The sequence below is a fragment of the Cibotium barometz genome, chromosome 52 (assembly GCF_041138505.1).
Source record: "Cibotium barometz isolate CiBa-2024 chromosome 52, ASM4113850v1, whole genome shotgun sequence".
Taxonomy (NCBI): Eukaryota; Viridiplantae; Streptophyta; class Polypodiopsida; order Cyatheales; family Cibotiaceae; genus Cibotium; species Cibotium barometz.
In genome coordinates this window covers 3,143,695-3,167,974 of record NC_141097.1, presented here as the reverse complement: position 1 = coordinate 3,167,974, position 24,280 = coordinate 3,143,695, and the positions used below count along the sequence as shown (strand labels likewise).

General features: G+C 47.2%; 1 protein-coding gene across 3 annotated transcripts in view; it reads left to right on the top strand.

The window, feature by feature from the left end:
- LOC147608687 (pectin acetylesterase 8-like) overlaps positions 1-24,280 on the top strand; it is a 100,950-nt gene that overhangs the window by 12,517 nt on the left and 64,153 nt on the right. For all 3 annotated transcript variants that reach the window (XM_086788134.1, XM_086788135.1, XM_086788133.1), the window contains one exon: positions 5,883-6,007. In XM_086788134.1, coding sequence (XP_086644260.1) covers positions 5,883-6,007 — 125 coding nt within the window. The remainder of the gene's footprint in view (positions 1-5,882; positions 6,008-24,280) is intronic.

Here is a 24,280-nt window from a genome sequence, read left to right as displayed (position 1 = left end):
GTAATACCTGATAGCTCAACCCCAGAGCCTCCTCCTTGTGTGATGTAATCGACCACCTCATCAATATAGAGCCCAAAGAGCGTGGGGGAGAGCGGGCACCCCTGCTTCACACCAATGGTGCTAGCAACTGTGTCGGACAAGCCTCCTGGGCATCGGACTCTCCCAAAGACCTGCTCATATAGCCTGTATATGCCCCACATCATGTCTGAAGGTATGCCTAGTGTCTGTAGTCGCCGAAAGAGGCGCTCTCTGGGCACAGTATCAAATGCCTTGCGGAAATCCACAAAGCAACAATAGAGCTGTTGCCTCCGTGCCTTGGCCTGATCAATCAGGCACCTCAATGTAAAAATGTGGTCGATGGTCGAGAAGGCTCGACGGAAGCCTGCCTGGCCTGCTGCTCTCAATCCCCCAACCTCTGCATGAGTGCTCAGCTCTGCCTCCAAAACTGCCCAATATATGGCCAATCATGATGGTCCTGTAGTTCCCGGAGTCTAGTACATCTCCCGCTTTATGGATCGGCACAATAGTGTGCATCGTCCACTCAGCCGGAAACCCCTCTGACAGAGCTCTATTGAAGAGATGAGCAAGAAATGGTGCCAATGTATCAATAGCATAGATGAGATGCTCTCCCTGTAATCCTGTATGATTTGTCGCCCGTCCATGTTGGAGTCGGCATATGGCCCTCCTAACCATAGGTGGGGTGAAGAAGGTGGAGACTGTGGAGCATGGCTCTGTGGGCTGTGGTATAGGGGGCTCTGCAGGCACATCATAAAGTCTCTCTGCATATGTCTGCCAAGTCTGAGGATCGGCAATAGGTGTGGGAGGATGGGGCTCTCTGAGTCTCCTCCAAGCAGCAGTAGCATCTCTGCTCATGAGCATGTGATATGTGTCCCAGTACTGAGCCTCCTCATAAGCTCGCCGCTTACGGCGGGTGAGAGTATGCATCCTCCTGCCTGCCTGCCTCCGGGTGATCTCCCCGCGAGCCCTCTGCACTCGGAGACTGCGGTAAAGGTTTCTGCATTCATCATCATACCATCGGTTCTGGGGCATGCTCCCAGATGTAGGTGGCCGTCCTGTGTGTATGTGGTATGGGAAACTCCTCGCGGCTGCGGAGTGCAGTACATGTGAGAGCTGGGAGGTGAGCATGGCCATGGGTGCCGATGGATCTAAGGCAAATAGCTGATCATAAACATGATAGTCGTACACCTCGGCTAGGTCTTGAGTGAAGTGAAAAATAGTGCGTGGTGGCTGTATGATGGGTGGGTGGGTCTCCAATAAGCTCCTGAAAGTGAGGGATAGGTATGTATGATCCGCCCCAATGGGGCATGGTGGTACGGTGAAGTGAGACACCATATCTGCTGCCTCTCGGGATCCCATCACATAATCCACTGTACTACTACCGCCTCCCACTGGAAAGCAAGTCAACCCACCTGAATGTGGCCGCTGAGTCATCCCGTTATAAATAACGAGATGGTGTCGGGCCCCAAGCTCCAGCAAATGTTGCCCATATCCAGTGCTGTCAGCTCCTCCATCAGCGGAGATCCGAGTGGTCCCTGTATCCTCTGTAGCTAGCGGCTCTAGTCTCAGGGGATCCTCAAAGTCATAGATCTCGCACTGTCTGCTCTGAGTCCGTGCATTGAAGTCCCCCATCAAGAAGACTTCTCCCAGTGTCGAATAGTGTAAGATCTCCTCAGATAAGACAGAGTATGGAGACTCACTAGCCTCTCCTCCACCCGGCTCCTCGGTGGTGGCAAACCGCGACCCCTTCGGAGGAAAGTAGCAAAGGGCGATATAAATCCATCTGGTCTCCGAGAGGCGTAATCTAATCCACATGTATCTCGCCTCCGAGTCTCGTGCTACGACTCGAACATGCTCATGTAACCCATGCCTGAAAAGCATTGCAATACCTCCTGAACCTCGGGAGGTGGCCTGTCTCATCCCCTGTCGGTGAGCTGACTCCCACTGATAACCCTCAACCCGTGGTAAGCCCCTCTCCGGGCTCTCATGTGTCCCTGTCATCAAGATGATATCCCGGCCCTCCATCACCTCCTCAAGTCTCCCTGGATGTGTCCATAGGACTCCATTACAGTTCCAGATTGCTATGTGTATCTCTTTGTCTTCATGTTGTTTCCTTCGTGTCTCATAGGCCAAATGGCGCTATTCGACCCTCTTCCCATCAATGTAGATGTGACCATCCCTATAATGTGCCTTCTTCCCTTCTTTGCGTGCCGCCTTGATCTTCGGCATGCATAATCTTCTGTGCTCCAGTTGCATCCATGTGAGGTCATCATCGAAGTAGATGGGGTCCCCTGGCAAGCTCCTCAAGATAGCCCGTCTTCTCATAAAGCTCATCCTACTCTCCTCGTCCGGGAACTGTAGCACTAAGGCCTTGCCTTTGGTGGAGTCCTTTGGGGTTGTCCTCCATACTCTAGTGAATGGGAGCGGCTCATCCTCCTTTATTTCTACCTTGGTACATAGGTTCCGCCCGTCAATCTCGGGCGTGGAGGTAGTGCTCTCTGGTATCCCTGTGACTCAGGCGCTGGATCCGTCGCATCTTCTCCTCATCAAGAGTAGACTGCATCATGTGTACATCTTCTTGTACCTCCTTCTTGATGTTCTTCTTCATCACTTGTACATCTTCTTGCACCTCCTTTTTGATGTTCTTCTTCATCACTTCTACCCATCCTTCGCGGGCCGCCTCCATTTTCCCCTCGATTGTGTGGGTGAGGGTTTTGGTGATCTCTTCTTTGATTGCATCTTTGTCCGCCTCAAGAGTCTCTCCTTCCTCTCATGGACGATCGCGTAAGGATGCCACTTCGCCCTTCAAAAGGTTGATTTCCTCCTGCATGGCGAGCTTTTCCTTCTCCCACTCCTCTTGCATGGTAAGCTTCTCTTCCTTCCATATTTCGGCTTCGGCCTCCAGCTTCCCCATGCGCGTCAATAAGTCCTTCTTGATGGCGGTGATGGTGCTGTCCAGTGTCTTCTTCTGGTCCTTAATAAGATCCCTAAGGATATGATCAAGCTGGCTGATTTTGTCATCTACAGACCCTCCCATTGTAGAGGGAGGGAATGTTTGAAAGGAGCAGGTAAATATGTGGGAGAGAGAAGAAATGGATGAAATTCAAGTCCCCATTATGTTGCTGCCTTGGGGGCCTGAGCAAGGGTGGGTGGGTGGGTGGGTCGGTGGGTGGGAAAAGCGCGAATAGTGACAGAGAGGCTGGCGAAAAGAGACGGGCTGAGAGGGGGCGACTGCAGGCGAACAGTGACAGAGAGGCCTGACGAAAGAGACGGGCTGCACACAGAGGGGGCGAATGCAGGCGAACAATGATAGAGAGGCTGGCGAAAAGAGACGGGCTGAGAGGGGGTGACTGCAGGCAAACAGTGACAGAGAGGCCTGACGAAAGAGACGGGCTGCACACAGTGGGGGCGAATGCAGGCGAACAGTGACAGAGAGGCGCAGGCAGGCAGCGGGAGGGGTGGGCGCAGAGTGAAACGGAAGGGGTGGGCGCAGCGGGAGGGGGGGGCGCAGGCAAGCAGTGGGAGGGGAGAGCGAAGAGCGGGAGGGGTGGGCGCAGAGCGAAGCGGGAGGGGTGCAAGCGGGCAGCGAAGCGGGAGGGGTGGGCGTAGCGGGAGGGGGGGCGCAGGCAAGCAGTGGGCAGCGAAGCTGGAGAGAGAGAGAGAGAGAGAGAGAGAGAGAGAGAGAGAGAAGCTATGTAACTCTGCTATATACACCAATAAAATCCCGGAAATATACAAGATGGAGTGTGGGGGCAAGGGGCCATATTATATGGCCCCTGGCTGCTGGTCGGCCAGCCCATAATCAGCTGACAGCAGCCCTGGCTGCCCAGTCGGCCAGTATAAACACAGTCGGCCAGCACTGAGGAATGGGTCGGGCAGCACCAGAACAGTTGGGCAGCAAGAAAACACAGTCGGCCAGCATCTGGGGGCAGCCGACAGCCCATACACACCTCCAGATAAATAGGAAAAATATACGGAGAGTGAGGAAAAATGGGAAGACACTAAATATGAGCGAGCACACCCACAACAGAGGCCTTGACATAGTGTACAGACAGGAGATGACTGCTAACAGGGGATCCCTCAATCTTCAGCATGTCACAAAAACTAGCTCCATCCTCTTTAGGAGAGGATCCTTTCTTCAATCCGGTGACTTGCACATTGAAGGCTTTGGCCTGCCTCTTCTTCCCCACTTCTAAGGTGTCAATCATGGCTTTGGTGTTGTCCATGGGTTTATGCTTTCCCACCACCTCTACCCATGAAGAGGCTTCTTCTAGCCTCTCTTGAATTGCAGTAGTTGCTCCGTTTATCTCCGACTTGGTGGCAGCCACTTCTTCTTTTGTGGCTGCTACCTCTTGTGTGGCATTCTCCATGGCATGCTTTGCTGTTTGCAGTTCTGTGTGGAGGTGTTCATTGGCTGTCTTGAGCTCGTCAAGCTCGTTCTTTAGCTCCTCGGCTATAGGGAGTTCCCCCTCTTCTCTTTCAGCCCTTAAGGAGTTAACAATGGCATGTAGAAGTTCCATATTTTCATTGTAGGAGAGAGATGCAATAGAGCTCAAGAGAGAGAGATTGCACAGCAACACAATGATTGTATTACATGATAATATGCACACCATGTACAATGCTTTTATAGGCACCAACGCCTTCTCTTTTGACCCTTAATAAGAGGTGGTTCACACATAATGTGTTCACACCAAAGTTAACCTTCCACAATATGGAGACTCCGATTATTCCAAAAACACCATTGTGCCAATTCACAAAGGTGGGGACCAATTAGATCCAAATAACTACCGCACCATCATGATTGGCCACACATTGGCCATACTTTACAGGTCAATGTTGGGTTCTGAGGTCAACGCCTTTGTAGAGAGACATGGGCCTAGAGCTAGTATCTGTGGGGGTTAGGTTAGGAATGTGGTAGAGCTTTTGTGTGTAGGTGTGCCAAATGGCCGGATTTGCGATGGGGTTGGGTGGGATGTGCTCAAGAAGTGTGGGAGCATATATTGATACCAAGTTCGACACCCACTATTGGGCACTGACGACGTTAGTGGGGATGTCGTAGTATCTAGTCCATACTGTGAATGATGGAATTGATGGTTTATTGTCTTGTGGATGACTACCGTGAGGTTATAAATTGCACTTTCTTTTAAGGTGAATTTGGGCATATTCATGGATTCATCTAGGTATATATTATCTAGGTCATGACGAAAGTGGGTCTTTGTGTAGCCGGATATGGGTCTGTGAAGGGATTGTTTGGGAAAGATGCGTAAGAGAGAAATGAAATGAAATGATATATTAACGTCCTCAAAAGGCCAAAATGACCTATGAGACCAAAAAGGTTACAACAATTGGTGGATCTGATACAATGTCTGTGTAAGAAAAGCTAAAACAACTAAACAACTAACTGAAACTGAAACAACAACTATGAGGAAAAGTAAGGTACTAGGAGCTCCTAATGGATAGCATCTGGGAAGGAAAACTCCAGCAACAAAGGTATTAACGTCTTCAAAAGACCCAAAGGGTCTGTGAGACCAAAATGATGTATACGTAGTGTCCATGAAATCTCGTCATGGATGAAAAAAGAAAAGCAAGAGTAAACTAAAACAAGCTAAGATCTCAGGTTCTGAGATTATACAAGATGAAAAATCTAGATCCTACTATGCAAGGTATAGGGTGCAATAAGTGATTGGATATGTGTGTTTGTGTGTACTCGTGTGTGTGTGTGTATGTGAGAGAGAGAGAGAGAGAGAGAGAGAGAGAGAGAGAGAAATTGTTTTGAAATTGTGAAAGTGGGGTAAACAAAAAGCATTGTAATGGGAATTTTTGCTTGCTTTTGAAGCACTTGCCGAACTGAACGCTACATGTAGGCTATTCTTTCAGGGGAGTCCGCTGGAGGCCTTGCTTCTTTGATCCACTGCAACGCTTTTAAAGATCTTCTTCCCGAGCATGTGGACGTGAAATGCTTAAGTGATGGAGGGATATTTCTTGACATGTATGGACATTATTTATTGAATTGTAAATACATGAGCCCATTTATGTGTCATGGCATATAGGATCAACTGTGCATATACTCTATTTGCCTTCTCTTCAATTGAAAAGATTTTCTACTACAATGTTTAATTGTTTCTGCTCACAGCAGCGGTAGAAACACTGTGCATATGATGTGAGCATTCATGATTTTTCCATGCACTTTGTGCTTTATATGCTATGCCATTTCAATGGAATCTTGTGACGATTGATTATAATGGAAGCATAAATTCTCAAAGATCGGTCACTTTTCTTCTTCTCTATGGGAAGCACATGCACGTATGTTCGATCACAACACCTCACATCTCGGGATAGGCTGACCACACCTGGGTACTTCACCTGGTTTAAGGAAGGCCCAGAAAGTTTGATTATAAGCAGTTTAACAATTAGCAGCTTTGAAACAATGCAGGGGTGGGCCTTTCCTCTTCTTATCATCGATAGTCATATTGACGTTTCGAAGCATTGCTTCCATAGTCTGGCCTGCATTTGTTGTGGAGATCTTTAAGTTCATCAAGGTCAAGTTCCAACTCCAGTTCTTGATCCAGATCCATACCCAAACACAGATGTAGTTCTCGCAGCACTCAGTTAGTTTCTGCAGGGCGGGAGATGATATTGACAGATGCTGCTGAATTTGTCAGGTGCTCCAAATGTAGCTAATTCATCTCCAAGGAACAAATGGTCACCTATTAACCATTTATCTTCCCATTGAGCTTCAGTTAACTTTGACATCTACCACATGTGAGCTTGCTCTTTGGAAAAGTGATGTGAAGTATCAGCTGAGTGTGTCTCTGGTGAGAAGATTGCCTGAAGTGACACCAAGTTTTGCAATTGAATGAATGTTGGAGAACCATCTTGAAGGAATTCTTTCCATTAGATTACGAAAGGGAATCAAAGAAACAGTGAGTTTTTTTCAGCAACCCAATAAGCAGACTAGTGAGTACCTCATTCATTTTCACAAAATTGTGGCGTTTTACAAGACATGGGATTGAAAAGATCACAGATTTGTGGAAGGGTTGAATGTAAGATACTCTTGTGTAAGAGATTATCTTAGCATAGAGAAATGATTCACTGATTGTCTTAGTCAGCAAGTTAACACTTGAATTTCGAACATTTATCCACATAGCTTGGGCACTGGGCCGATGAACCTCCTTCCTCCTTTGCTCAAACCTCCCCCCCCCTTCCTCCCTTAAAACAAAAAAGAAGAAGAAAAAAAAACCCCCAAATAATCTCTCCATGCGTGCGTACTTCCCTCTCTTCCCTTGCAGAGTATGCACTTTACTGATATGAGAATATGAAAGAACAAGCTTGAATGGATGAATCCTCTGAAACAGTCACCTCATTGTGTTCACAGTGTTTGTCATCATGCAAGGAAAAGAGCAAAACATTATTTTGTCATCCAAATGTGTAGGTAAACATTCCAGGCCATAAAGAACTCCTCTTAATGGTAAGCCACCCCTGAGCTAGACACCAACACAACCCTGGCCAAGCCCACACCCTCAAGGCATGTGCGTGCCATACCATGCACCCCCAGTGGGCTCCACGACTGTCACTGACACGGCTAACCAGTGGGCTAACCACAAGCTGGGTCTCTTGGGAGGCCCCTCTCCCAAGTTAGAGATTCACACCTGAACTCTACACAAATGAGCCACGATCCCAACTATCTAGCCAAATAACCAGTTCACACTGCTGTAGGAACTGTGACTGGACGGTCTCTAATAATTAGCCTCGTTATGTTCAAGCATGGGACATAACATTCTCCCCTTGCTATCGAGAGAAGACTAGGAGACAATATCCGGATACTGGTGTTGGAGTGAAGCAACATCCTCCCAAGTGTTGTCTTCATCCGCACGACCCCTCCATGTAATTAACCACTCAGAAAGAGAGAGAGTAGAAGAGAGAGACAAAGCAAATAAGAGTCATGACACAGTATTAGGTCCCAATGTACCCATTGAAGGGCCCCTCCTTGCAAGCAGGAGTATTTCCTTATATTTCTTTGGAGAACTTACAATGAAAATGAATGATGACTGAGGATTGCCAAAGGCAAGGACGATGTAGACCAAACACAAGCTGATCCAGATGCTGTCCAAGCTCCGTTAAATTTCTCTTCAATGACCACTATGCAATCCCAAAACTGAGGGGTGCACATGTTGGCTGAATGCTGAAGATGCTCTTCGTGGAGGACTTGGGAATGCTGGAACTGCTTGGGACTGATGCTGAACTTTTCTGATGATAATGAATAAATGAGGAAGTAAGTGCTGCTTTTATATGCTCCTAGGCTGCTGGTTGGCCAGCTGAGGCTGTTGGCTAGTAGCACTTGGACAATTAATAGCATTAAATGAATAGCTTTTCTATGTTGGCCGAGTGAGCACCCATGTTGGCCGAGTGATGCTGTTAAGCATTTGATGCTGGCCGACTGAGTACCAGTGGTGGCCGACTGCATGAAGAGCATACATAGGCTGCTGACTAGATGCCCAGGTTCCCTTATGGCCTAGGTATATATATACATAGGCTGCCGACTAGATGCCCAGGTTCCCTTATGGCCTAGGTATATATATACATAGGCTGCCGACTAGATGCCCAGGCTCCCTTATGGCCTAGATGCTGCCCTTTATGGGCTGGCCACGCCATGGCCTGGCCCATAGGCCTGTCTATATGCTGGCTGAATGCTGAAGATGCTCTTCGTGGAGGACTTGGGAATGTTGGAACTGCTTGGGACTGATGCTGAACTTTTCTGATGATGAATGAATAAATGAGGAAGTAAGCACTGCTTTTATATGCTCCTAGGCTGCTGGTCGGCCAGTAGCACTTAGACAAACAATAGCATTAAATGCTATTAAAAATGCTGTGCATGGGGGAAAATACCTTTTGTATGCTGGTCGACTGAGCACCCATGTTGGCCGACTGATGTTGTTAAGCATTTGATGCTGGCAGATTGAGTACTAGTGCTGGCCAACTGCATGAAGAGCATACGTAGTGGCTGCCCAGGCTCCCTTATGGCCTAGATGCTGCCCTTTATGGGCTGGCCATGCCACGGCCTGGCCCATAGGCCTGTCTATATGCAACTAATGCAAACCTACTGCAATGGCTTGACTTCTACATGCACTAACTGATGAATTCTCCAAGTGGGTAAGAGGATTGACACATGGAGACTCACATTTACTTAACTTAGCATATAGTCGATTCTGTCTTAAAATAGCTAAGACAATCGTGAGGTGTCTGACATGATCCTCAAGAGTACGACTATAAATCAAAATATCATCCAGGAACACCACCACAAATTTCCCCAAATGTTCACGAAAAAGATCGTTCATCATTTGCTGGAAAGTGGCTGGAGCATTGGTTAACCCAAAAGGTAATACAAGAAACTCGTAATGGCCATACCTAGTCCGAAAGGCGGTTCTTTCGACATGCCTTTCATGAATACATATCTGGTAGTAGCCAGTACGTAAATCTATCTTCGTGAAATATTTCGCTCCTGCTAACCGGTCAATCAGGTCATGTGATCGAGGGAGAGGATAACGGTTCTTAATGGTCAACTTGTTCAATCTCTTGTAAATGGCTGTGGAGACTGACCTACCTAGCTCGTGAGTCGTGCCTGACATGTCCCGGACTAGGGCTCACAATGGGGCCACGACATATGACAAAATATTCCTAAAAGATAAATCCTACTGATGAATGATGCATTGATGTAGAGCCAGTGTGTCACATAGCACTCCAATACAGGGTGCATATGTAATATCTTGCAAAGCTAGACCAATGTAGGGCTTCAACCAAGAAACATGAAAAACATTATGCATAATCCAACTATTTGGAAGCTTCAGCTTCATAGAAACATCATTTATCTTTTTAATGATAGGAAAGGGTCTGAAGCTGCGAAAGGATAGTTTTGGACACTGTTTGCCCACTTACTTCAACAACCTTCGATATACCTAGTCCCCTTCTTAAAGTTGACATCTCGTCTTGATTTGTTGGCTTGCTTGGTGTATGCTTCTTGTGCTTTGGCAAGGCGCTCTTTGACAGACTCAATGATCTTTGAAAATGTTTCCGTGGTCTTGTTGGCCTTCAAGGAAGGTGATACGATTCTTGTCAGAAGTGACGAGAAACGACGACCAAATGCTGCCTCGTACGGAGTTTGACCGGTGCTAGATGAATTAGTGTCATTGAGGATGGCTTGAACCAAAGGAAGATAATGCTCCCACTTTGACTGCCTGTCATGGCAATACGATTTGAGAACATCAAAAGCAAGTTGATTGTATATTTCTGTCTAGCCGTCTGATTGCTAATGGAATGCACTAGATAGATGCAACTTGGTCTCAAAATGCTCTCTAAAAATTTGATGTAAACTTGGGATCCTTGTCTGATGTTATTGTCCTTTGCAAACCTCTGATGGGGTACCAATGCCGGATGAACATGCGAGCAATGTCTTCGGCTGTGGCCGTTTGTTTGCAGGGGATCAACATGGAGAATTCACTGAGATCCAAATGCAGCGGGAAGAGGTCCAACAAAGTCCATATTGATATCATGGAAAGGACCGTCTAGAACTGGCAAAGGTTGAAGTAACCTTGCCTGTTTCACATGAGGTACCTTCACTTTTTGGCATATTTGACATGCTTGGACATACTGATAGACATCCCATCCTATCTTTGGCCAATAGAATGATAGCTCAAGTTTCTCCAGTGTACTATTGATACCACGATGTCCTCCAACGAGAGAATCATGAGCATCATGGAGAAGTGCTTGTCGCTTTTCCCTGAGAATATACATCCAGTTCTTGTATAATAACCAGCCATCATGAATGATGTAATGACCCGGTTTTGACTGCAGGAGTAATCTAAATTGAGTCCCGAATTCCAACGAATCCTCATGTTGTGCCTTTTTCCTGTATTTCAAGCACAGTGGACTCTTGCAAATTTTGAATTGTGCCTTATCGATTGGGAGCATCGGCAATGGGGTTATTTGAGACAGGTATGTATTCAATCATACCTCCAAACTGTTGGAAGATTTGATTCCATCTGGCTTGTCTGTCACTCCATTGGGCACTAGGCATGTTCTGTAACCATTTCAGTGCCTGGTGATGTGTCTTAATGTTAAACTCTCTCCCATAAAGGAAGTGTTTCTAATGTTCAAGTGCTGTCGTCACTCCCAATTACTCTTTGTCATACATAGAATAATTCTTTTCTGCATCATTTAATTTCTGGCTATAATAAGCCATTGGGCGCTCTTCCTGCTGGAGGACAGCTCCTATGGCTAGATTGTTGGCGTTGGTGATTACCTCAAAAGGATCATCCCATGAAGCCAATTTGAGAACCGGAGACTAAGAGGTCACTTTTTTCATTGCATGAAATGCCTCGAGTGCTTTGCCCGTGACGGACATCTTGAGACGACTCGTCTTCACGTCCTTGAGTAGATTGGTGAGAGGTACTCCAAGGTCGGATAATTTGTCCATATGGGTACTGTATGCTTGGCAGAGACCCACAAAAGAGCGAATCTCTTGCACATTCTTGGGAACATCCCATTCGAGAATTTCTCGAAGCTTTTCAGGGTCGAGGCTAATACCGTCTGAATTGTGATAACGTATCCCAAGTAACGGATTTCTTCTTCTCCAAATTCACTTTTCTTTGCATTGATGTAGAGCGCATTGTCTCGCAAAAGTTGCAAGATCTTTTCGGCATCCTACACATGCTGCTCTGCAGTTGCATAAAAAATGAGTATATCATCTAAAAAGATGAACATGCTGATTCCTATGAGCTATTTGAGACATCATCTTGTTAAATGTCGCAGGTGCATTGGTGAGACCGAATGGCATCACCACAAACTTGTAATGGCCACGTTCAGTCCTGAAGGCTGTTCTTGGAATTAGCCTTAAAGATCCGAACCTGATGATAGCCACTTTTGAGATCTATCTTCGAAAAAAACTTTGCACCGTTGAGTCGCTCAAGGATATACTCAATTTTGGGTATTGGGAACCTATTCTTCACTGTGAGCTTGTTAGGAGCCCTGTAGTCCACACATAATCGTGTGGACTTGTCTTCCTTTTGCATAAACAAGATAGGTGCAGTAAAGGGTAAGGATGACGGCCGGATAAATTTATCGTGGAGTAGCTGGGAAAGCTCTTGCTCCAGTTCGCTCTCTAGTGCCTTAGAAAGGTGATAGCGGAGCATGATGGATTCACTCATGTAAAAGTTGGTGACTTCAATGAGTGATTAGAGTTGGTGACTCTAAGTCAGTAAGAAGAGTTGGTGACTCTGACTACTGTAGTTATGCATTCATGCAAGGGTTGGTGACCCTAATGTTTGCATAAACTCATGAAAGAGTTGGTGACTCTGTTCAGTGAGTATGTTAACTCATGGAAGGGTTGGTGATCGTGGTGAGTTAGTTGGGCTCATGCAAGGGCAATTGCTCTACTGAGTATAGCATTTGGATCCAGCATGGGTGGTGCCCATGATTGCGATGGTTTTTGTGTACAAGATGGCAAGTTAGGAGATTTAATCCAAATCGTTGTGCACAAGCATTTGCATGTGAAGTGCACTTACATGTGTGACTTGTTTTGCTTGCCTGGACATTGCATGGTATTTTGCCTGTGAATGTCCACGGGCATCGGGGACGCTTGGACACCCCGTGGACGCGCGTGTGCACACCTGTTTGGGCCTAAGGCGGTGAATTTTATGTGTTTTGCAGGTGGTAAGTGTACACACTCAACCTTATTTAATTATTATTTCTTTGTTTACTAAAGCCTATGGTTGCAGGTTCACATTCATTAAAGTTTGGGCGGACAAACTTATGTTTTATAAGAGTGTTCACATCGGGCTGGACTATTTTAATGAACCGGGATCAATTATGAGGTTTGGGCACCCGGGCACTAGACCAAAAGCCCACGAATTGCTAAAAGAGACCAAGGAGTTATTTTTGACATCCACCAGTTGCTTTTCTAGGTGCTTGGGGTGTGGAGCAAGCTAAGGGCAGTCAAGAGAGCTGGTCGATTGCTTTTCTAGAGAGCATTTGGGCTGTGGACAGCAAAGAAGGGAGATATGAAGCTGGCCGACTACTTCTCTTCTTCTCTTTAGTGCTGGAATAGAGTACAGGTGGCTGGTCGAGTGTTGATGTACCTGCAGCAGAGCTGGCCAGGTTGTACACAGGCTATAGGGACCAGACAAGTCGCACATAAACTCTATAGGGCTGGTTGACTTTCTGTATTGATTCTCTTTTGGCTGGCTGTACTGAATTACAGCAAATCTCAGCCATACTTCATGGGATTCCTTGAGATGGAACAGATATAGGTTGTGCCAGGCTTCAACACAGCGTCATGGGATGCAAAACGAGTGGTCTAAGTGCTGTTTTGGGCCTGTTTGGAGCTGCTGAAATTGCACAATTGTGTGGACAGCCGTGAAACTAAGGAATAGTTGGTGACAGTTAAGCCCAAGTTGGTGACCAAGGGCTTGGTTTCATTGGACAGTACTTGGTGATTGCTTTGGCCCTGGTTGGTGACCGAGGATTTGTTTTCTCTATTGGGTAGTTGGTGACTGCCTTTCTTTGGTTGGTGACCGAGAGCTTCTATTGTTTTGTTTTCCATAGATTTGGACAAATTTGGTACTGGCTGCGGAGTGGAACTCCCGGGCACCCGCATCTTGTACAAGAGAACACTTTGTCAGTAATAGGCTAGCCCAACTTCAGCCCCTAGTGTTGTTTCTTGTGCAAGATTATCTTATGTGGTTTCATGATGTATATGTGCATGATGTATGTGGTAGATGTGTTGATTCATGCTCATGTTGTGATGGATGTTGAATGTATGCTGTGATTTGGGCCACTAGTTTTCTGTATTATGTGCCCACTTGTGACATTGGTATCAGAGCAAAGGCTTCTTTCTCTCCTTGAGAAAGGACGATTTTTGGGCATATAGAATTTTTCTGGCTAAGCATACAAAAGAGATAACATGAGAACTCAAGCTGAGTCTCTTGGGCAGGAGAGGGCACGTGTCGAGGGATCTATTGGAATTGCTTATACTCCTCTTGAGCAAGAGAGGGCAAATGCAGGAGAGACTATTGGTATTGCATATACAGATTTTGTTGATGTAAGGTCTGAGTTGGAGGCCTTGAGGCGCCAAGTTAGACGATACCACGATGAGACTATGCGGTGGAGATCTTTGAGAAAGGATCGAGATGTGCAAAAATTCTTGAGTACAAAAAGGAAAATTTCTCCTGATGATGCAACCTTTGAGGCCATGGCAGTAGAGAGAGGATATAAAGATCCTCGTGAATTGGCCAAGTCTTATCTAGGAAGACAAAGGGATGTATCTGAGGACTCCAGTGGAAGAAAGGTTTCTCGTTGGGAAGCACATGCGGAGGAGTCTAAACTGAGACATGTGGGTATGCATCTAAGAGATTCAGCTAGTGATCATTCATGCTCTCACGATGTGGAAGCATTTTTTGTTGGGAGCTGAATTTACCGTTAAAACAGATTATCAAAGCCTTTGGTACTTTCTTACTCAAACGAAGTTGTCTAAGAAGCAAATGAGATGGGAAACTCATGTCTGTGGAAGTTTTGGTGTGATTGAAGCTTTTTTAGGATTCTTCTGAATGCTGAGTGTGACTTCTAGAAGTTCATGTGATTACTGTCGCCTATCATCAAGACCTCTCAGATATGTGAGATGCCTATCACACTGATGATTTTCACCATATATGGATTAATTTATTTAAACCGGCCTTCAGAAAATATGACGGGCGGTGAAACAAACACTCGCACATAAAACACTTCAACGCCATTGAGAACCTAGAAAAGGAAAACAAACAGGGGGAGCTAGAGTGCTCCTGCAAATAGTACACGGACACCGATTGGCCCCAAAACGCAGTGGCGCCCCTTGCGGTATTTCTTTAATTGATTACAAGAGCTTTGATTACAATAAGGTTGGGAACTCAGCCGTCATAGTAGAACTCCTGAAGCCTGCAAAGAATCTGCATCATGGCTTCTTGTCCACTCGGCATCCACAAACAAATCCAGCCATTGTTCATATCAAAACACTCCCACACATTGAGTCTGCATACAGAAGCTTTCTCCCATGATCAGGGCTGCCACAACCATCCATAGCCTCTCACCCTACGAACAGCATCACACCCTGACACATCCAGTGCTTCTGCATCACAACACAGACTCCCAAACTGTCTCTCAGAAGAGAACTCGTATCACAGCACAGCATACCATACAGTCGACACACCTGTACCAACCCCCTCTACCTTTCAAGGGTACTATCCATCTCTGTCATGGATTCCCTGTCCCCTGCCCAATCGGTAGCAAGGCTGTACCAAACATGTGTCCATTCCTGTACCTTCTGCCTACATGTGACCTATCTCCTGGAGAAACCCAAAAACATGCTTCCTCGAGAAACCTACGACCTGTTTCCACATGAAACCCTTAGGCCTGTTTCCCTTTGAAACTTCTGCCCTGTTTCCATACAGAACCATTCATGGCACCATTCAACAATAGTGCCAACAACGGCATACATCTAGTTACCTGTTCCCTCATGAAACATCTGGCAACATAGAGATGCCCATAACTGTAGGTCCCTGTGTTCCTTTCTAGCAGGAAGAAAACAATCTGCTCCATGAGCACGCAGCCATGCGAGCTTGCATCTCTCCCATGTCAAGAAACATATTCAAGTGACCTGTACTTGCAGCCAAAAACCCAAGTACATAGCTGAATTTGCAACCAAACAAAAACAGCCCATAAACAGTCCTCAAACTGATCTCAAAACAGTCTTGAACCCAAAGCAAAGAGAAGCTGAAAGTTCCATCAGTTGAACGCCATCGACATGATGTCTATGTTCATAAAAAACCAGCCCCTCTCTACCTTTATGTCCGAAGAAACCAGCCCCTATCTACCTAGGAGAAGAGCACGCAACCCTGAGCGCCTGCAGTCCAGCCCTCCTGTGCACCAAGCGAGAGAGAGAGAGAAAAGAGCATGTGCCGCAGCTTCAGCCCTCCCTCTACTGTTTCTCCTGCAACTCGCCACCCTCCACAAGAGAGTGAACAATCGTGTCGGTCAGCAGTCCTGACCACGTGTAGTCCAAAGCTGTACTTCTCTGCAGCCCAACCAGCCGTCTAGAGAGAGAAGGAAAGCGTGCAGCTGTAGCCGGCCAGTTACTAGGTGGAAAACATGTGCTGTGCAGCCCCTGTGCACTGCCTGCCCAACCAACGTGCAGTCCAGCCTGCTCTCTGATCACCCTTCGTGCGGTTCAGCCCACTTGTATGCTGCGCCTGCACCTTTCCGTACAGGACAGCACCTGCAGCTGCCCGCACAGTAGCAGCCTGCACCTGGTCGCCACGCTGCCCTGAGCCAGATGTCTAGCAGCAGCCTGTACTTGGTTGCCACGCAGCCAACCTTCACGCAGCCACAGTCAGCCTGAAGCGCAGCCCTGAAGCACACCTCGAAGCATAGCTCGCCAGCCCTATTTTCTCCCAAGAAGCACATGCGACTCCTGCTGCAGCTCGACTCCCTCTAAGAAAAGCATAAAGGCCACGATTATCCCCTAAAAGGGGTTCTTTTATTTTTTTAAAGGCTTTTAGACCTTTGTCCCCTCCAAAACCCTTTGTCCCCATGGTTATGAGAAAAGACTTTAATCACTTGGGCCCCTTCACACTTGTGGTTGTCCACACATGGGCTTCCTTTTTCAACTCCAAACTGATGCCATTCACACTGTCCACCATGTCCCCGTGCACACCTGCATACTGTCCAGAGAAAAACAAAGGGTCGTAACATACCCCCCTCTTGAAAAATGGCAAGCGTCCTCGATTGCACTCAATGGCACAGTAAGGCATCTTATGAGCAAAGACTCCCCATATGACAAAAGCAATGGCCCTCCAATGCATCTGGGTGATAAAACAATCATCCTGCACAATAGACCACACTGTCACATCAAAGTGACAAACACCTCTTGCTTGTTCCTTCAGAACCTACAGCAAAAGTCTAAAATCAAATGGAAACACGTTAACTGTGTTAGCCAAAAACAAAACCATGCATCATTCTACATATGACAAACATATGCATGACACATATTTGCATTCGCAAACAATATGCTCCTCAAGTTGCTCTACCTACTCTAAAGTAACAGTCTAAGGGCTGCTCGCAAGCCTTACGCCCATGGGCAGCCCGCAGGACTCACGACTGAAGGTACAACATGAGCATATGAAAGCACTCAATGCATCCAAACACTACATCCACTAAGTACTTCCCACATATGTCTCATGGCCATCCCGCAGGAGTCACACCTAGTGGTGCATCCATGACATAATAAAGCACTTGATGTATCATACCAACATACATGCAGCACATGACACAATGCAGAGTATTTCCCAATGTATTCTCAATGGTACCAGGATCCAATGGCACTAGAATACAAAAATACCTCTACCTCAAAAAGTGTATGCATACATGCACAAATAGAGTTCGATCCATATAGCCATGAACCAAACCAACTCTAGGACTGCTCGCAAGACTTATGCCCACCATAGAGTTATCCATAGTTGCAGTTAGAGTTCAAGGTGCGCGCGACTGTGAACCATACTCAACCATCATCTCATGTGTCTAGAACACCAGATCATAGAAGTCCCATAAGCAGATGTACTGTTAGCCTCAGTACCTTCGGGTGAATACAAAGATGTCACCAAGCGACTCCTAGATGACAACTGAGCCTGTCTGTAACAAGGGAGCGGAGGTGCTACCCCCCTCTTGAGCATCAGGCAATGCTCCAGACCTATGCTCTACTGAACCTGAATGAGCCGTAACAAGAGTCGACTCCAACTCAAAGGCATCAAGATAAAGCTGCAAATCCTGAGGTGAATCTGCTAAGTCACCCTCCTCCATTCACTTCGCATCCATCAGTGAACCTCCTCCATCCACTTCGCATCCATTAGTGAACAGCTCTTGAACTTCACAAGATAGCGACAGGAAACTTTACCTTGTACCTTTCTTTCCTTATGTGCCAGTATCTGCTCGGGAATAAGAACCTCGTCAAGTTCCTCCGCTTCCGTCTGAGCCTCATCTGATACATCCTCAGGCACCCAAAACCTGCTTGCACTCCACCCAAGTGGTAAGCACAAGTCCTCGATGAAGCATAGTAGATCACCACTGCTAAACATAGAAAGAAACTGTCTTCCGAACCCATGAAGCCTCTATGAAGATACGACCGGTGACAAACTGTCGAATGTTTTGCAGCATAACACTTCAACTGCTTCTTGTTCCTGGCCGACTACTTCTTGTCCTTGGTGTCTTTTCTCCTGAGCTTCATCGTCAGCTCTTGCTCTTCACCTCATATAGGCAAAGACACACAACCCTGCACTGCCTCCTGCACTTCCTTCTCACTTTCCTCATGTTAAAGCTTTTGATGTGACTCTCATGAGACAACCACGAGCTCGCCCCCTTAGGAAAGTTGGCGATTGTCCCGACCAAAGCAACCATGGACTCGCCTCCTTCGGCAACGGAACCTTGAAACCGGCCTTCAGAAAATATGACGGGCGGTGAAACAAACACTCGCACATAAAACACTTCAATGCCATTGAGAACCTAGAAAAGGAAAACAAACAGGGGGAGCTAGAGTGCTCCTGCAAATAGTACACGGACACCGATTGGCCCCAAAACGCAGTGGCGCCCCTTGCGGTATTTCTTTAATTGATTACAAGAGCTTTGATTACAATAAGGTTGGGAACTCAGCCGTCATAGTAGAACTCCTGGAGCCTGCAAAGAATCTGCATCATGGCTTCTTGTTCACACGGCATCCACAAACAAATCCAGCCATTGTTCATATCAAAACACTCCCACACATTGAGTCTGCATACAGAAGCTTTCTCCCATGATCAGGGTTGCCACAACCATCCATAGCCTCTCACCCTATGAACAGCATCACACCCTGACACATCCAGTGCTTCTGCATCACAACACAGACTCCCAAACTGTCTCTCAGAAGAGAACTCGTATCACAGCACAGCATACCATACAGTCGACACACCTGTACCAACCCCCTCTACCTTTCAAGGGTACTATCCATCTCTGTCATGGATTCCCTGTCCCCTGCCCAATCGGTAGCAAGGCTGTACCAAACATGTGTCCATTCCTGTACCTTCTGCCTACATGTGACCTATCTCCTGGAGAAACCCAAAAACATGCTTCCTCGAGAAACCTACGACTTGTTTCCACATGAAACCCTTAGGCCTGTTTCCCTTTGAAACTTCTGCCCTGTTTCCATACAGAACCATTCATGGCACCATTCAACAATAGTGCCAACAACGGCATACATCTAGTTACCTGTTCCCTCATGAAACATCTGGCAACATAGAGATGCCCATAACTGTAGGTCCCTCTCTTCCTTTCTAGCAGGAAGAAAACAATCTGCTTCATGAGCACGCAGCCATGCGAGCTTGCATCTCTCCCATGTCAAGAAACATATTCAAGTGACCTGTACTTGCAGCCAAAAACCCAAGTACATAGCTGAATTTGCAGCCAAACAAAAACAGCCCATAAACAGTCCTCAAACTGATCTCAAAACAGTCCTGAACCCAAAGCAAAGAGAAGCTGAAAGTTCCATCAGTTGAACGCCATCGACATGATGTCTATGTTCATGAAAAACCAGCCCCTGTCCACCTTTATGTCCAGAGAAACCAGCCCCTATCTACCTAGGAGAAGAGCACGCAACCCTGAGTGCCTGCAGTCCAGCCGTCCTGTGCACCAAGCGAGAGAGAGAGAGAAAAGAGCATGTGCCGCAGCTTCAGCCCTCCCTCTACTGTTTCTCCTGCAACTCGCCACCCTCCACAAGAGAGTGAACAATCCTGTCGGTCAGCAGTCCTGACCACGTGTAGTCCAAAGCTGTACTTCTCTGCAGCCCAACCAGCCGCATAGAGAGAGAAGGAAAGCGTGCAGCTGTAGCCGGCCAGTTACTAGGTGGAAAACATGTGCTGTGCAGCCCCTGTGCACTGCCTGCCCAACCAACGTGCAGTCCAGCCTGCTCTCTGATCACCCTTCGTGCGGTTCAGCCCACTTGTATGCTGCGCCTGCACCTCACAGTAGCAGCCTGCACCTGCAGCTGCCCGCACAGTAGCAGCCTGCACCTGGTCGGTCGCCACGCTGCCCTGAGCCAGATGTCTAGCAGCAGCCTGTACTTGGTTGCCACGCAGCCAACCTTCACGCAGCCACAGTCAGCCTGAAGCGCAGCCCTGAAGCACACCTTGAAGCATAGCTCGCCAGCCCTGTTTTCTCCCAAAAAGCACATGCGACTCCTGCTGCAGCTCGACTCCCTCTAAGAAAAGCATAAAGGCCACGATTATCCCCTAAGAGGGGTTCTTTTATTTTTTTAAAGGCTTTTAAACCTTTGTCCCCTCCAAAACCCTTTGTCCCCATGGTTATGAGAAAAGACTTTAATCACTTGGGCCCCTTCACACTTGTGGTTGTCCACACATGGGCTTCCTTTTTCAACTCCAAACTGATGCCATTCACACTGTCCACCATGTCCCCGTGCACACCTGCATACTGTCCAGAGAAAAACACAGGGTCGTAACATTTATAGCGGGGTAATTTAGTCCCGAATTATTCCATACATCATGGGTATTTCATTATGCACAACCGCCCTTGTGTGCATAAAAACTCAAGGTAAAAAGTATTGGAAGAATGTCATGTACCACCTTATGCAGGACTTAGAGGCATTCTTGCCACTACGCAAGCTTTGGAGAAGTATTTCTTTTGGCCTTAGATGTGTAATGACATTGATGAATATGTTCGTCCCACTAGTAGTAACCGAGGCCCTATTCCAGGCAGTTACCTTTTTACAGTGGCTATGGGAGCTTCCTCAGCAAAGGTACTCCCGTTTGGCATTGACCTCATCCATACAGTTGGCAGAGGATGGAGATACTCATTGTTGGTACGCTCAGATGAGATCATGGTTTGACCTACATGGTTTGCGGATAGAGGCACTACCACCCTTTCAGTACTACAGTCTGGATTGTCCATTTTTGGATCTCACCTGCTCAGAGCAAAACCGCGTGATCAGGATGGATATCATTAGAGTGGACATAGAGAGGACATGGACTAGCCCCCTTGAGCCCTTGGGCACGAAAATGGCTCATTACAAGAGCCATTTTCTACACCTCTCACCGAATGATTTTATCACCCGCCCGGCGTACATGGATGTACACCTATCACATGGGATACGTTGTGCCATTGGACAGATCCGGACCTCATCACACTAGCTGCGGATTGAGACAGGGCGATATGTGGACCAGATCGTGGATGACCGCATTTGTCAGCTATGCTACCAGGAGGTAGAGACAGAGGAACACTACATTTGCCGATGTACAGTCTATTATGAGATCCGAGGGAGATATCATTGCCTCTTCCGAGAAGGTTTTGGGTCGTTACGCAAGGTCATGGAGTTTGAGGATCAGAGATGCCTGGGATTGTTTCTACTTGAGCTCAGGAGACACAGAGAGACCCTCTTGGCAGACAGGAGGCCGAGCCATGATGTACGTAGATAGAGGACCCTGACAGATTTCTTCAGCACCAGCAACCCAGCCCACACACCTCGTGATACCTCCTCCATTGGGCCATCAGGACTGATAGAGCAGTTATCTTATGTCGTGCTTGTCGGCCACGCCCACCAGGATCCCGACCACAGCATCCTCACCATCGCCGCCAGATCAGAGCCATTATTGCTCGGCATCGGAGGCGCCTACCTCTGTTCTACGACCTCTCCATTCTAGATAGCCCCATGGCGGAGATGCTTGATCTAAGGAGAGGGCAACACTTCAACTGATTAGCATACATGGATCTACTTGATATACATTTTTCAGTATTTTCTAGTATTATCTACTCAATATCATCTCGGAGTCTTACAGTTCTGTTCTTATAACTGTAGGACAATCAGTTTATTGTACTTTTTAGTCTCATTTAGTTGTTCTCTTTGATGAGACACCAACTTCAGATGTACTCTCAGTTTTCGTCAGATAGGCCACTATGGCCTCTTAGAGACGTTAATATATCATTTCATTTCATTTCTCTCTCTCACACATTTTTGTGTGAGCTTCTTCTTCCTGCACCTAACCCTAATTTGCAGGTTTCTGTGTGTGTGAGTGTGTGAGTCCAACACCAACAATTGGTATCAGAGCTGTGGAAGTTCAGTCTTAGCTCTCCGGAAATTCAGTCTCAGCTGCAGTCGGAAAACCACTCCGTCACCTGTGGGTTTCCGTTGAGCAAGAAGGTTCCGTCCGTCGCCCTTTGGCCGCCGCCGGTCAGCCGCTTTTGCCTAGTCCAACCGGCGGTCTTATTGGGGAGAGAACCACCTCCGCCCTCTACGGCCACCCATCCCGGCGGCGCTTCTTCGCAGTGCCCGCCGTCGCCCTTTCCCGCCTCCTGTTTCCGGCGGAGCTAGTGCGGATAGCTCCACCGCCGCCTCGCCTAGCCCGGTCTTCACTTCAGTCCCGCTGTAACGGGAGGCGGACGCGTGTATTGGAATCGTATAAATGTGAACAAGATTCTGAGCACTTAACACTTGAGCATTACAACCACAAAGCTGAAAATGACAAGACACCACATAAAGGGGCCGATGATAGGCTGACCCCCCCCCTTTAGGCTATATTACCAAAAGAGTCTGCAAAGTACAAGATTACGGGTGCTTGGGGATTCACCACCAGCCTGCACCTGATTCTTCCAAATACATTATGAATGAATACATTTCAAACAAGAGAATCTGTAGGTACATCCGCCCTACACAAGCCTCTTCACAGGTACATCCGCCCTGCACAAGAGTATCACAATCCTCACAGGTACTCCGCCCTGCACAATATGTAAATGGATCTTTAGGCCCTGTTTCCACGCGAGAAACTGATCCAGAAACCTGTGTTCTCCGCGAGCAAGTGTCCCCAATGCTTGCCCTAAGCACCTGCTATACCAGGAATCCTTCAAACACATCCATGCTCACATATTCCATTGCTGTCCGGCCTGTTTTGTGCAATAACCAGTCCAAAACAACAACTTTCTGTCGCGAGAAATCCACCTGTAAAGGGTCCTACAGCCCTGTGGAGGTCCCTAGAGCTGTCCTGTACTGTCCAAGTTGACTTTGGACACCTGTAACCAGCCCAAATCTCGTAATAACCAGAAATTGCAGGTCTGAAATTTACCAACCAGCCCTTTAGAAGAGTGTGGGGATCGTTGTCCAAGCTTGTGTGAGTCCGGGAAGCAAGCAACCAGCCCTGTAGCAACTCCCAAAGCTCCAACCAGCTCTCCAATATGTTGAATAATGAATAAAACAGCCCAAAAGGCCTCTTGAGGGAGGCGTCTTTTTCCAGTGCCACCTAAGGGGCCTGGTGGGTACACATATTGGCTGAAATGTGTCCCCATAAGGTGTCCAGGTAGGTGTCCAGCCCATAGTGCTCCATTTGTCCTGTTTGTATAAGTTTAGGTCCAACCAAATGGGAAATGGCCATAAGCTGTCCGGACTTCATTAATTTTGGCCCAACCAAATGCGAACGCATTATAAGTTGTCCGGCCACTTATTAATGAGTGTGGACCTGCAAACCAATAAACCTTAGTAGTAAATGAAGTAAGCTGTAAATTGAGTGTGGACGCACTTACCACCTGCAAAACCCATAAGCCCACAGTTTTAGGCCCAAAGAGGAGTGCACACACGTGTCCACAAGGTGCCCGGGCGTCCCCGGTCCCTCGGACTTCACAAGCCAAAATAACAAGCATTGTCCAGGCAGCAAGACAATGTCACACAAAGTAAAATAAAGTTATGGCATGCATCATTTATGCATTGTGCACATGTAAACTTGGAGAACCACCTATCATCATTCTTGTACTTGAAAATATTCTGCCTGCCATCATAACACACCATGTGTGCATGGCCGGAATCCACACGGGCACCGCCCGAAAGTCCACAAATGTCCTGCCATGTCCTTGGACTCATATGCATCCACTCATATGATCCATACACATGCCCATGTATAATACATACATGCATCCGCATGTTTCTAGGCCTGACACGCATCCGCATGTCCCTAGAATATAGGGGTTTGTGACATCCCCCCGGCTTCTTTTCAGTTGACCGCAACTGAAAAGCCTCCAGATAGGCCTTCAAAAGATCTGGGTAATCCTCGAAGTAGGCCTCATCCATCCATTTCGCATCCAAAGCTGAATAATTCTTGAACTTCACAAGGTACCTACGAACAAGTTTGTCTCCCGGAAGCTTTCGTTCCTTGTGAAAAAC